Below are 15,392 nucleotides of genomic sequence, written 5' to 3'. Positions count from 1 at the left end.
TCAGCTTTATAAAATTACCAAGTAACATGCTGAACGTAGCAATCTCTGTGATACCCCCACTTGCAAAAATGTTTCTTATCCAAAGAAGACCTGCTGCCTGACAACTATCTACTTGTTTCATAGGGAAGACATGATCAAAGTAAAAAATGAACAGCAAACAAGAAACAAGTTCAAGATAAATTGCTTAAAGGATTACTGCACAAGTTATGGACCACACATGATAGATTAGCATTCCATTTAGTTTACGGGTAAAGCCAGCAAAGATGACTACAACTCTCCAACAAATGTAATGAGCTTCTGAAAATACTGTAATCCTGTCCTTTATTACAAATACTGTCATATGCATTTCAATACCTAAGGCTTATACATTATCTAGTTATGTAAATATTCTCTGTATGGCAACAACAAAAAGGCTTTCAATGTTGGTAATTCTTTAACAGCATGCTTATTAAAGCTTACTTGCATCTTAACAATCTCCGACAAGCTTACCTGATGGTCATTAAAGCATTGCTACTTAAACACAGAGCAACAGGGCACTGCAACAGCATGCATTTTCTGAATAATAAAAAGCATAAATCAACAGTATAAAAGTATGACAGAAAACCAGAACATTCTGCAAAATCAATGACAGATGAAAAGCCACGGTCGTACTTGTGGTCTACCTTGGATGGGGGAGTACTCTGCACACTTGCACTGCATAACTGCTCCTTGCCTTGCTTGGACACATCCAAAGCCACTACAGTGGGGAGTGGGGTGCGACAAGTATGTCACAATTTGAAATGTCTCTGGCTGACGGTGATGGCTCATACCCATGGGCACTGGAACCATAGAGCGAGGGGGAGGGGAGCCCCTCCACTTTTGTAGATCACCTCCCAACTGTCCCATTCTGTGTGTGTGTGTGTGTGTGTGTGTGTGTGTGAAAATGCCCCCAATGGAATACATCTAGTGGCTAGAGGTACTCAGGCTCAAACCCTGTACCTTGGGTACAGGTAAAATGAGCCTAAAGTCCCTAGCCGCCATCACTTGTGAATTTATGCCTCAGTGTTAGAACAAAACCTTTTATTATAGCAATTTTCTAAGGTTATAAAATCAGTATTTGAAATGTGTCTCTATTTTGGGCCTGAATTCCTCCATTATTGGCTTTGTTCTGTACTTTTGTGCTAAGAGGTTGAGAGTTATGGTAAGAAGTAAGAACTGAATTCATTAAATGATATGATAGCCATTTAAGTTTGTCTTCCTGTCTTTCAAGAAACTGCTGGTTTAGCTTTGTGGTATGTTGCTCTGACTGTTGTGCACAGGGTTCTGGGTTCAAGACTTGGCAGTGAAATGCATGGTGGTAACACAACATTTTATGCAAGCAACTTTCCAAAATTATACAAGCAATGTTTAAAATGTGTCCCTGCTTTTGGCCTTTTGCCCCCCCTCAATTGAAAATAAGTTCAAGAAGCTGTGCAACATGCCTATGGCTTACACTACTTTGATTCTCTATTTATATATTGTGTGTAGAAGTAGACTGTTATCACGGAAATGTTCTGAATAGAGCAGTTTTGTCATTATTGGTGCATGCATTTTGCTTCATTGCCTACTGGAAAAATGCTCAAACAATAAATTTTAAATGCAGTTGTGTGTTGAAGTAGACCTTTATGATGGAAATGTTCTGAATAGGGCAGTTTTGTCATTATTGGTTAATGCATTTTTGTTTCATTGCCTACTGGAAAAATGTTTAAACAATAAATTTAAAATGCTCTAACTTAAATCTAACAAGTGTGCTGTGTTATACAAGGAATATAATTTAATACAATCAGGAAGGTGAATCAAGGAATGCATACATCTATGCATGGCCCTAAAAATGTGTTTGAAAACAGCTCAGAGGAAAGTGTGAAAGGCTCAAAATCATGGGCAAATTTTAAGCTTTACTCTTGTTACCAAAGCAATGGATGAAGGTAAAACAGTTCACACCACATTACCTTGACCTGGCCAAGCCTTTTGATACAATCCCCTACTCAGGTGTAGTACAAAAGATGAATAAAGTAGGAGCAAACACTTACATCACCAGCTGCATTGCCAACTTGGCTCACAGGATGCAGGAGATCAAAGCAGGGGAAGAGACCAGTCACCAATGGAGTCCCCCAGGATTTGGTGCTGAGATTTTTTCTGTTTGGCATATACATCTCAAAAGTAAAAGTAAATACCAAAGAGCTTTGGCCAGCTAAGTTTGAGATGACTGCAAGCTAGGAGAAGTTATTGAATCCCCAAATGACTTAACTATCATGCAGGAAGGTTTGCCCCAAATAATAACTGGTGTCAAAATCATGACAATGCCCTCTGAGAACTGATCCAATTGTTTGGCATTTGGGAACTTGTGTGTACAGTGACCTAACTTTTGACCAACATGTGCAAAGAGTCATAAGAAAGCCTTTCTATATTGCACAGCTTATAAACAAATTGATTGTGACTAGATCTAGAGATGTTGTTATCCCCCTTTACAAAGCTCTCATTATGTCAGTCATTTTGTATAATGCCCACTTTGGCATGTATCTGTCCAGCCCCATGCAACAATTGGAATACCTTCAGAGATACTTTACTAAAAGGATACAAGTCCTAAACAATAGGTCTTGCATGGACCACCTCAAAGATGTATTACTATACTCTGCATCATACAGAGTGCTTATAGGTGACATGTCTGACATACAAAGCATCCTCCGACATGATACAGATGGACCTTCTGAACATCAGCAAGACAAATGGCATCAGAAATACTCAGTTGAGGTATCTAAACTGAATGTTGTAGAGAGATGGATATATATATCAGAGGCTACCAATACAGTTGTTAGAAGGCATTTTAAATTAGTTATTTAGTTGCAGACTATCCATAAAAATAAAGCAAAGCTCATCCATCCATATTCAAATGCAACTTGAATCTAAGGATGGGTAATAGAAAATATACTCCAGGATTTTCCCTCATGCCACTAATGGATCGAGGCAGTTCTTAAATGCTGCATCCCTTCCATGGCCCCCTCAAATTATCTATGGTATGATCACATTTGTTCTCACTAGGGCTAATATACAATTATCAGCCATGGGGATAGCTAAGACCAATCAGAAAATGTTAATTCAAGCACCAAAAGGGAATTGGCTAAACATAAAATGTCCTCCAAGTGAACTTATGTTGTGGTAGCAAATAGTTATAAAAAATTACCCTTTTTAGTTCACTAAGTGCCCCTGTCACCCTCCCCCCCCCCCCAGTCTTTAACTGCTTCCGGTGCCTATGCTCATACCTCTCAACCTCAGAGCAGGAAATCTGGACAAAACCATACATAGAAGTGGGACACAGGCCCAAAAATAAGAACAATTTTTAAATATTGCTCTTATAAACTTTTCTAACTTCAGTCTTTAATGATTTGCCACTAATTTGCCAGAAAACCACAACTTTATGAAAAACGGACCAAAGCTGTGATGCAAAAATATAAATTTGCCACACAATCCAGCTGGGAACCTGTCAAAGAAGGGACACCTTTTTAATATTAGTACTGTTAACTTGAGCAGCTGACAAAATAAGAGCATCTACATGCATTTCTGAAATAAAAGTAATCTATAACTCTGATCATTACAGTTATTTATAATTGTAAACCCTCCACGTTTTCTTTCAAAATTGCCATTTTGCAGAGGCATTATTAGGGGGAGAGCAACATTTTGAGCCAAAACTGGGGACAGTTGACAGGTTTTGATATTCCTAATTCTATAAAGCGATTTATTTACACGCACCTCTCAACCTCTTAATGCAGGAAATCTGGACAAGGCCAAATATATTGGGGGAACATACAAACAGTACTAAAAATTGCTCTTGTATAAACTCAAGACATTTGATAGAATAACACGTCTTGCTTTAGCATGCATTTTTCTGAAGGTTATGACGTCTGAAAGTCAATGTCTGTCATTATTTAATTACTTAATTCCTAAATGATTTGCAAGAAAGCCACACATTTTATGAGGAACAAACCAAAAATAAGAAGCAAAAATATGGACAGTTGAGAGGTATAGTTCAGTCGGGGCTGTCTTTGAATTTGCTGCCCTTCCCCCTCACAAAATCATGGTTGAATGGAGCCTCCCCTCTGCAGCAGTTCCAATGTCCCATTCCTTCTTTATTTCACCCTATTTACCAAAAACACTGTAATGTGCATACTGCTTTACTTCTTCGATGATTTGGACTTCGTTTAAAGTTTTATTTTGCATTTTACAGCACAAACACTAATATATATCTGCTAAACAAAGTAATGCAGTCTCACAATGAAAATAGACTTAGCATTAAAACTTCCCTGCCCTTGAAACTCACATTCATTGAAACAGCATTGAAATGCACATTCGAAGAAAATGCATTTTGCCAGTGGCAGATAAAGATTAACTTTGGGCTGTTTTCAAATCATAGGCCCCTTGAAGACGAAACATACACATGCTCTTTGATACATCTTCCTGATTGTATTAAATTATATTCCTTATACAATACAATACAGTTGTTAGAAGGCATTTTAAATTTATTGTTTTGAACATTTTTCCTGTAAACAATGAAACAAAATGCATGCACCAATAATGACAAAACTGCCCAGTTCAGAACATTTCCATCATAAAAGTCTACTCAGACTTCTACTGTCCACCAGTATCAGAAAATATGCACAATCTTTGAAGAAGTAAAAGTCATCTAAACGCCACATTAAAGAAATCTGTAACTAATGAAGAGGTTGCTGCTAGCAACCAACTTTATATGTCATTGTTTCATCTGCAAATAAAGTGCCTGTTGTCCTTGAGGAATAAACTGCCTATGCTGCATGCTGCTAGCAAACAACTTTATATGTCATTGTTTCATCTACAAATAAAGTGCCTGTTGCCCTTGAGGAATACATTGCCTATGTTGCATTAAAAAAATAATAAGCTAGTAATATCGCAATAGGGAATGGATGGCAAACTGATAACAAGTTCATAGTTACTAGGTATCTAATCTAAGAGGGTGGCGAAAGCCAACACATTCTGGCTAGGCTTATAGATGCTCTTGGGCAGATAGCCTAGTACTTACCTATGAACCTATGAACTTAAAAAGGACTGCAGCATCTACCCCCTTTACAACATAGTACAGTATGAGCAATGCATCTATCTACTGTGGGAGTAGAACCTACAGCCTTCTTCATCAAAAGCAAGTATACTACCTGTTCTGCTATTAACAATGCAAGCCGACTCAGCATAAGCAGCACTAAACATTTGTTCCCCTGCAGCTCTCAGCTCCTTGTAAAATCTACTTGACACTCAGCTGTATCTCTGAACTTTGCAGCACAAGAAATCTGGAAAAAGCCAAAATTTATTTGGGGGGGGCCCAAAATCCAGGGACACATGTTAAACATTGCTTGTATAATGTTGGAAAGTTGCTAGAATAACATGCTGTGTTACCACCATACATTTCACTGCCAAGTCTTACACCCAGGACCCTGTGCAAAACAGTCAGAGCAGCATACCACTATGCCAAATCAGCTTTGTAAAAGAGAGGAAGACAAACTTAAATGGCTACCATTTACTGAAGTCAGTTCTCACCATAGTTGTCAACCTCTTAGCACAAAACACCTGAACAAAGTTAATAATGGGGAAATACAACCCCCAAACATATTCAGCAAATTCAGTTCTCACCATAGCTCTCAACCTTAGCACACAAAAACTGGATGAAACCAATAATGGGGGGATACAGTCCCAAAAATAGGGACAAATTTCAAATACCCATGTTATAAACTTAGAAAATTGCTAGAATAAAATGTTTTGTGTTATCATGTACTTTCTGAAGAGTATGAAGTCTGAAATTCAAATGCCTGTTATTTTTATTTATTTAACATTTGTTAATCAGGAAAGTCTGACTTGGAACAAAAGCAAATTTTCAGCAGAGGCCCAGGGAGAAACACTGCAGACAGATGTCTTTGTAAGATGGAAGGACATGCAGACTCCACACACAAGGCACCCAAGCCAAGAATCAAACCAGAGAACCTGTAGCTATCAAGCAACAATGCTACCAGTGCACCACTGCACAAAGAAAAGCAAACCTACAGAAACCACAGATTTTATGAGGAACAGAACAAATATGAGATGGGAGGACATGCAGACTCCACACAGGCATCCCAGCCAAGAATCAAACCAGCGAACCTGTAGCTGTCAGGCAATAATGCTACCAGTGCACCACTGCAGTACTGACTCTGTAAGTAAAAACAAACATACAGAAACCACAGCTTTTATGAGGAACAGAACAAATATGAGGCAAAAATCTGCAAACTTTTTTACAAATGGTGGTGGGTAGGTAATTCAGGCCCTTGCCACTTGCATCCATGGTACAGGATTCAAGACTGAGGTATTCTCTACCCACCACCATGTGGTCTCTGGGGCATTTTATACACACACACACACACACACACACACACACACACACACACACACACACACACACACACACACACACACACACACACACACACACACACTTCTTTGACCTGAATTAGTTCAGCAGTAGTCCCTGTTCCGCACACACTTCTTTGAACTGAATTAGTTCAGAAGTAGTCTCCGTTCCCATCTACAAAGAAATCCACTCTCAGCCCGTGAGCCTGCAGTAGTCCCTGTTCCTGTCTACACAGAAATCCACTCTCAGCCCACGCAAGCTAACGGCTGGGTTTCCGGTCCTCCTGGTAGTTTTCTCAGCCTGCCGATGATTCTGGTTTCCTGCAAGAGTAGGCTGGAAGCCCCAGCCTGCTGATAATGCAGTCCTGTGTCATTCTGTTCCGCGGTCGTCATCACCGCACAGACTTCTGGGCCACAGGGCAGGGATGCTGTTCTCCCTTATCCGGACTGCCTGGCAGAGCAGTCTGGAGTTCTGAGAGAGTACCCAGAACTCAAAGCACAGCACACATGCTTGGAGCGCTGGACTCTTTCATTTTATTTTTCTTTTCTGTTTTATTTCCCTTTTCTTCTTTGTTTCTAGGTGGGGGGAGAGGCTGCAGTCCTATAGCATGAGCCACCCCTCCCTGGGTTCCTTGGAGAATATGAAAATGCTAACTGTTAACCTTCTATGTTTTGAGGTGCCTAAATTGTGTCTCCATTTCATGTAATCAAATACTCTTTAAAGTCTTCTTATGATTCTGCTTATGCTGTCTCCAGAACTGCTGCTACGTGATTACTTATGAGAAGATTTTCTGGGTTATTTTCTCAAAACCTACCAGAAAATGTTAAAACTGAGATTTTAATTTCTCCCCTTGACTAGAATGCTCTGTTTGGCCCTTCTATTGCTAATGTACTTTAGAGATTTGATGAAAGAGGGCAACTGATTCAAGAGGTGACCCAGATTTTCCAACCCTCCTTTTCCATGTTCAATAAAAACTTATTTTCTATCCTAACACCTTTTTTTTCCCCAAAAAGCAACTTAAGCAGCAAGGTGCTAACAAACAAGATTTAAAAAAACAATGGCAAACAGGTGACAAAAAGAAAGGAAAGACTCCCCAAACCAAGGTCAGTCCTAAAGTTTGAATGACTACTTGTCTGTTCTTCCCCTACCCCTACCCTGGCAATATTTCCCTCAGCCTGGGACTTTATGTTCCCCAGTGGCATTAGATACAATCAAACAAATGTGCTCTGAAAATCATCCTACAAGGGTACAGATGACAATGGGAGTAATTCCCTCCTTCTCCGGGGATTTAGCCTCATCCTGTGAATCAAACATCTCCATTTTCTCCAATTTTGGAGCAAATGTTATCTCAAGGGATCATAAAACTAGCGTCCTTAGATCAGATGGGCAAAGGTTTGTACTCAAGGATTTTTCCAGTGCCAAATAAAGAGGGAATTTGTAGACCAGTCTGAAACATATCTTTTCTCAATCTTTCTGTCAAGGTTCCAAAGTTCAAAATGTTATCTCTTCTAACCATCCAACCACTACCTTTCTTTCCACTCCACTACCTTGATTATAGCAAGCTCAGATGCTCATAAGTCTAGTACTTATTATACAGCAGGAACTTCTTATTGTAACATTTGTTAATGTCTGTTATGTACTTCACAGATAAAGATTCTAGTTGTCTACTGATGTACTATGTTCTTCATCTGTAAGTATGTTGTAAGTAATTGCTATGTTAAATTGTTAATTGCTATGTAATCCAATGTAACTACTGTCTGTTTATTTTAACTGTGGAGCTTTTCTCCCAGGGCCTCCGCTGAAAATGGACCTACATCCAGTCGGACACTCCCGGTCAACAAATATAAATAAATAAATAATAACTCTGTTACCTCTCCACCTTTATACTTCATTGTAATGTTAGACACAAACTATACCTAACATCACATTCCTATTGGCAAAGATATCAGGTGTTTCTTATGATTTACGTGATTTATGTATCTGGCTTATATTATAAGTTCACTGTTTTACCCTGCACCAAGAGTATTTATAACTTTTCTGGATCCATTAATTACTTACTGCAGACTTCAAGGCATTCACATATTTCCATATTTGCTGGATTGTCTTATCTTTGTAGAGTATTTTTCCGGTTGTGAAGATTCTCTAACATATGTCAAGAAACTCCTGTTCAGTCAGTGGATTAAACTCATCTTTCCATACAAAATAGTTTTTGAAGGATACTTATCTATAAAGAGTTTTTCTTCCAATGGACAAAGTAGAACTGTACCACAAAATCTTCCCAAGCTTTTCCAACCAATCTGCAGTACCTGTCAAGGATTTTTCAGGATTCTGGGTTTCATGGGTTCTGTGATTACCAAGATTCCCTTGGCCAGACTTCACATTAAAAAAAAATCAGTGGTAACTCAGGCCAGTCTGGTCTCAGCATCAACACCCTCTACCTTTTCAGATTCCAGAGATAGGATTTGTGACAAGAGAGGTATTGTGGTGGGTGGAGCACTTCTCTCTTAATCAAAGGGCTCCCAGCTCCCTTATACCTCCTTCTCAATCTGTTATAAGAGGTGCTTCAGACTTTGCTTGGGGAGGCTGTATCAAAAGGGATGAAAGTACATATATAAACAAAGAAGGGAGTACCAGATCTTACCTTTTTTACAGACTTGCCGTAGTAGCCTGGGAGGTGGCAACTTAGCTTTATTTGAATCTTCAGGCCACATAAATGCCTTCAGAGCAAAATATTGTAACAGACAAGCTGAGCAGGACCACGTAGACCCACATGAATTGAATTTACACCTGGGAGTGTTCCAGGAATTGAGCCAACTGTGGGAAACTCTTCAGCTAGATCTGTTTACTTCCTTTCAATACCAACACTTAAAGAAATTCTGCTCTAGGATTCTTTGCAAACAGACCCAGAAAACAGATGTCATCTAATTGTCATGGATGGGAATGTTTCTGTATGATTTTCAACTGTTTCCCCTTATAACAAGAGTTCTTCTAAAGATCTATAAGGACTCTGCATAGGTGGTGGTGGTGACTCCCTTTTTGAAACAGTGGTCCTCCCTTCTTTGGAAATTGACCAAAGGCTACTACCACAAGCTTTGCAGCAAACAGGATTTATTGACACAAGACAGGGATTGTTTGATAGACCCCAACCTGAAAAAACTTCATTTGATTGGCTGATACAGTTTTGATAGCTTTTAGAGACATGCAGTAGGAACTAAAAGAGGCTAAAACAATCTGCTATGATAAAATCTTATGTGTGTAAGTGGAACAGATTTTTTAGTTGGTGCTATTCTAAGAACCAGGACCTATTTAAGGCCTGGATGCCTCTGGTTCCTGATTATTTGTGTGAGTTATTATCATCTGGTCTTTCTTACTCATCTATCAAAAATCATCTTTTACCTAATACTTTTCCATTTGAACCAGCTCATTTGGCTGATTTGAGCTTCTTGACTGGGAGAACTGTATTATTCATTGCTCTGAATTCTAAATTGCAGGCTCCTATAGTGAGCCAAAACAACCAAATTGTTCACATGGACAGGGTTTCTTTGACCGCAAATCCTTCTTTTATGCCTAATGTGGTTTCATTGTTTACCTTCAGCCAATCTATTAAACTCCCCTCTATTCCTTCCAGAAGCTAAAAACAAGTGGAAAAAGAATCTTACATGCTCAGAATGTGCACAGGCATTTGAGATACTACGTGGCAGAACTAAATCCTTCAGGAAAGCTAATCAGCTATTTGTCTCCAGTGAAGATTAGAAAAAAGGCAACCAGTGTCATAGCAGACAGCCTCTAGATGATTGTCTCGTGCTATTTAATTTTGCTATTCTCACTATAACAAATCATTGTCAGGGAGGATTAAGGTCCACTTTACCAGAGCTTTGGCTTCCTCAGTGGCTTTCTGGAAAGTGGTGGACTCTAGAAGTATTCTAGTGGCAGCAACGTGGTCCACTGTCAAGTTTATTGTCTGCCAACCTTTGACACGGAATTTTGTGGCCTCTTTAAAAGTATGAGTAATCTGTTAATCATTTTTCTTCTTACTTTTTATTCATCTTCATTACACTATTGTGTGTTCCTTTTTTTCCTTTGTTCACACAATTTCTTTCAGCTTTAGATTTGTCATCATTGTATATCCATCCGTATCTTGCATACCTCTGCTTCCGCAACTTCTGTTTGCATTATATGCCATTTACTTTTTATATTGTTTAATTATAGCCAGTGTTCACGTAAATTCACTTTACTGTTATTAGATTATATCCTTTATGAGTGAGCATAAGTTTCAAAGACGGTTATAGTGTATTTAATTTTATTTTGTGGTGCTCATTTTCTCCTGGTTCTCTGATACAAATGGATCTTGCTCAATCAGTCATCATGTTTACACTGGTAAATAAATATATAAAATACAAATCCATTGTACTGAACAGACATGTATTTATATCTCATATGAGATAAATATCAATGCAAACCTGATTCATCAAACAAATGGACAGTGTCACAATAAGGCAAATTAAGTGCCATTTACCTTTTGTGCATTTGAATAACTTGCAAACGTGTCTATATGTCATTTGTGACTTGAGATTTGTGAGATGTTTTGCACTCAATCACATTCACTTTAATATCAGAGTCTTTCCCAGCAATCAGATCACCCATTATATTTGTAATTATCACCACACAACATTTGCAATACATGGTCTTTCTCATCAGAACTATAAATCACCACACTAATGTTTACATCTTGCCAAGTGCAAAATAATACATTTCACATGCTTAGGCCTAGATAGATTTAATGGCATCAACTCACTTTCAGTATCAGCTACAGCAGTTGAAAACATATGGCCAAAATGAAACATAGTTTACACATCCAGAGAACCTTCTTTAAGGCAGTTCATTTAGCAATGTATAGTAGAATATGGCTTTGATCCTGGGATGTTACAACAAAGAACTAGAAAGTGATGCGCATGTGCCACCTGTTTTAGCATAGATGAAAAAAATCCCTATCAGTGACCCATGTGACTAAAGTTTGAGTAGCAACTTAATCACCTTCAGGAGCTGGTTTGGGGGGAGAGAAAGAGAGAGGAATTATGGTGCTTTATCTGCTCACCCTTATTTGTGAGGAGGAATGGCATAAAGTGCGGGCATGTGTGGTGTGTTCCTCATAATTCTGGTGGAGACCAGGGCTCTGAATGAATGCCAGGCTAGGCATGTGGGGAGGTCTGAGCATCATTCTCATCTGGAGAAGGGGGAGGCAAGACTCCTAAACTATGCCTCAGTGTATGCAGCAGCCTATAATGATGAGTACTAACAGGTAGATCACAAGGCCCTTACCAAATAAGTCAGCTTATCTTCTGTATACAGCTATGCTGGCTGTCTGTCCCTCTTGCCTCCGATGCTATGTACTTAACCAGTACAAGGGTGCTAGCAACCCTGACTGGAATTTTTGCAACCAAGAACCAGGACTGAGAAAGACTATAGGTTTATGGGGTACACTGAATTACCACAGATGCCCATTTCAGCTTGCTGTTTAGGATGTGAAAAACAAGAGAGAAGTTGGTGTGCATGAAGCAGGACAGACGATGTTAAGATGTATGATATTAAGTCACTTCAACAACTTAATGTTCAACATGTTATACAGTATCCCCTCTCTAGTCATTCTGAGGTAACTGTGACTAAAGTGCTCCAATTACCCACATTGCATGTAATGCCTTTGATGTCTCTCAAGTGTTATATCAATACAGTGTGAATTGCAAATGTTATTTTCACTTTTTTTCTTACAGTCACTGATCTTTCTGCTTGATTTCAATATTGCAAACATAGTATTTTCAACCTCCTGACCACCTCTGTAGTCTTGGCAAACGTTGAGCAACTTGGCAGGAATGAGTGTAACTAACTGGTGGTGGTGGTGGTGGTCTTGGTGGTAACTGAGTGGAACTGCAAGGTCTTTGCAACCATCTGTGCCGTCTGTACATGGAACCTTACCAACAACAGGAATCATGGCCGGAATGGATAACTTAGGTAGGTAAACATCCCCATTCTCTTGGCTGATTCCTGTTTCTGACCTAAACTAGTATTATTAATACTGGGAAAGGCATTAGAAAAATATTCTAGCATTGAGAGTTTGTATCTATATCATCATGTTTAGCACGAAAGAAAGAAGAATAAACTTCTAAACTGCATAAACTGGACTCCATGTCAAATGTGTGATACACAATAATGCAACTTCTAAGAGTTCAAAGCACAAATTCAGAATTAGTATATATCTCCATATTTGCACTTTTTCAGTTATGAGGGTCACAGTTATTGTCCTTGAATATTTAAGACATTCCTCAGAAGGTGGTGTGGTAAGCATCTAATATCTAAAGTCTAACAAATAGAAAATAACATCTTAGTTTCACAGGTATACAAGCTTAAGTAAACATTTACCACCAAAAACTACATACAACAAAAGCATTTCTTATTTCTGGAGTAGGACCACTCATTTATGTAGTCAGTTATACTCTTATGTGAGTTAGAAGTCTCCAATGTGCCATTTGTATTAGCCATTCAGCCAGGGCAAGAAAACAAGTGAACACTTCAAGGGATAATATGGAAATAGTACATGGGCAAGATATGTAAACAATACATCACTGGCTCCCTCACATCACACTCACAAGGCATCCTTTCTACACAGGTGACACTAGCAACCTTATGCAGCTGTGCCCAATGAATGCATTACAGCATCTGGTTAAAGTACACTAGATGAGCAGATGCTCTGTGCCATGCACGTGACTTCATATTTTAAGCACACTTATTATGTGTCTGGTTACAGCTAGGGGCATTCTTCCATATCCACAATACACAGCCAGTAAACTCTTACTGGTGTGTAGCATGTTATATGTCATGGTGGTTTGCCATAGACTGCAGTATACTGCAGCACCCACAGACAATTAACCACCAGAAGCAGCATCCACAGACAAGTGACCACAGAAGCAGCACCCACAGAAAAGTGACCAGCAGAAGCAGCACCTAGCCTAGCACACTGGGCAGATGTGAACCCTAAGAATGCTCCAGATGATCAGTTACCAATATCATGTGCAATGCTAAGGGCACACAGGTACAAGTCAAGTGATCATGTGAGCAACAGGTGTTATTGCCAATCACATCCCTGACTCCACTGATTTTCCAATAAGTAAAGTGATGCACTCCACAGCATATATATCATGTCAAACAGTAGTATAGACTGTATTAATGAATGTGCAGACTATGTGTGCAGAACTGTACCAACACATGTGAAGACTATGTGGGCACAACTATACCATTTGCAGAATATATGTACACAACTATAGAAACACGCATGCAGAATATGTGTGCACAACTTTACCAGTACATGTAGACTATGTGTTAACAACTGTGCCATTGTACTAATACATGTGCACATTGTGTACACAATTATACCAACACATACTGAATATGTGAGCACAACTATACTGACATAAGCAGAATATGTGTGCACTAATATATCAACACGTGCTCAATATCTGAGCACGTCTATACCAGTATGTGCAGAATATGTGTACACAACTGTACCATTGTACCAACACACACAGACTTTGTCTGCACTTCTGTACCATTGTACCTACACTTGTGCAGACTATGTGTGCAAAACTATACTAACACACACTGAAAATATGAACACAACTATACCAATATGTGCAGAATATGTTTGCACAGTTACATCAACATTTACAGAATATGCGTGTATGTTAAAGAGCAGGCTGAGAGTGGTCTGTGTCCTCAGTCTACAGTTCAGAGAGTGAGAGCTTCTTTTTGTGTGGATGAGTAGAACTAGAGGTCGTGGTCCAGACAAGGGCAAAGTAAAAGGCATACAAAGGAAAGAAGAAGAATATCCTTGATTTGGTCACCATCAATAATAAGAACACAGATTGAAACTGAAGTGTCAGTGATGCCAACATTGCCTAAAAACACACTAACTACTTTTACAAATTTTACATTTATAAGACATATGGCTTACCTGCTCTCTAATGCCCCAACAACAATTGCAATCAGGTAACTGGGTATGGGTATCTATAAAAAACATATTACAAAAGTATGTGAAGCAGAGAAACCATACCTAATTGTAAAATGCTCCATTATTTTATCACTACCTTAAGGTTTGCTAATTTATGGCTACAGATATATGATTGTCACTAAATAGTGAGAATAGATCTTGACAATTAAAAATTAGACAACAAGAGTCTCAAAAGCTGATTAGCCCTTATCTGTGTATTGCTTGATATCACCTCAGATGAAAACAAATTAATTTTTTTTCAAAGTTTCGCTTAATCAGAATAATGGTCTCAGAATGTTCCTTATCATAAGATAACATTAAGCCTCATGAGTATATGACATTTGGCTTAAGATTAAGATTTTGGTTTTAATTCAGTAGTGTGAAGAGGGCTGTTAAATACAGCTGTATTATAAGGTTTACTTTTAATATGTTTAGATAACATTTTTAAAAAATAATGTTAGATTTGGAATCCGGTGATTTGTTGGATTTAGGCAGAGTGGCTCTTTTAGGTGATATAGTGTTCATTTTTAGACTTTCCATGTGTGTACTTTTGCTTTATTTTATGTTATCTGGAAATGTAATAAGATTTTAAAATAATATTTTTGGCTGATTAGAGAGTTTATGATGTGCATAGTATGTAGATCAACATTACTAAAACTATGCATATCTTGAAACAATTATTTCTTATATTTCAGTAAGTAATTTATAATATTTGCATGCATAAAAATGCAGAATAAGTACACCTGCACTTTTATTTATCCAAGTAGGCACTTTCATCCTTTTAAACAATAAGAACCTCATCATACTTAACACAGTAACATCAAACCATGATTTAAATATAAAACAATGAGGAAAAAGGTCACACAGAAAAATCAGTCGCTAAAAACCAAAATCTAGCAAGGCTAGACTTCCCACTGTGTGATTCCTTAAACC

The 15,392-nt window shown here is 38.4% G+C and overlaps 1 protein-coding gene across 1 annotated transcript in view; it reads right to left on the bottom strand.

The window, feature by feature from the left end:
- Positions 1 to 15,392, bottom strand: part of LOC122814922 (leukotriene A-4 hydrolase-like) — a 334,501-nt gene that overhangs the window by 199,135 nt on the left and 119,974 nt on the right. Inside the window, exon 6 of the mRNA XM_044087186.1 lies at positions 14,424 to 14,476. Coding sequence (XP_043943121.1) covers positions 14,424 to 14,476 — 53 coding nt within the window. The remainder of the gene's footprint in view (positions 1 to 14,423; positions 14,477 to 15,392) is intronic.

The sequence above is a fragment of the Protopterus annectens genome, chromosome 11.part0, assembly GCF_019279795.1.
Source record: "Protopterus annectens isolate FY-2018-M chromosome 11.part0, PAN1.0, whole genome shotgun sequence".
Taxonomy (NCBI): Eukaryota; Metazoa; Chordata; order Ceratodontiformes; family Protopteridae; genus Protopterus; species Protopterus annectens.
The sequence above is the reverse complement of the archived record's forward strand: the minus strand, read 5'-3'. Positions and strand labels throughout refer to the sequence as shown.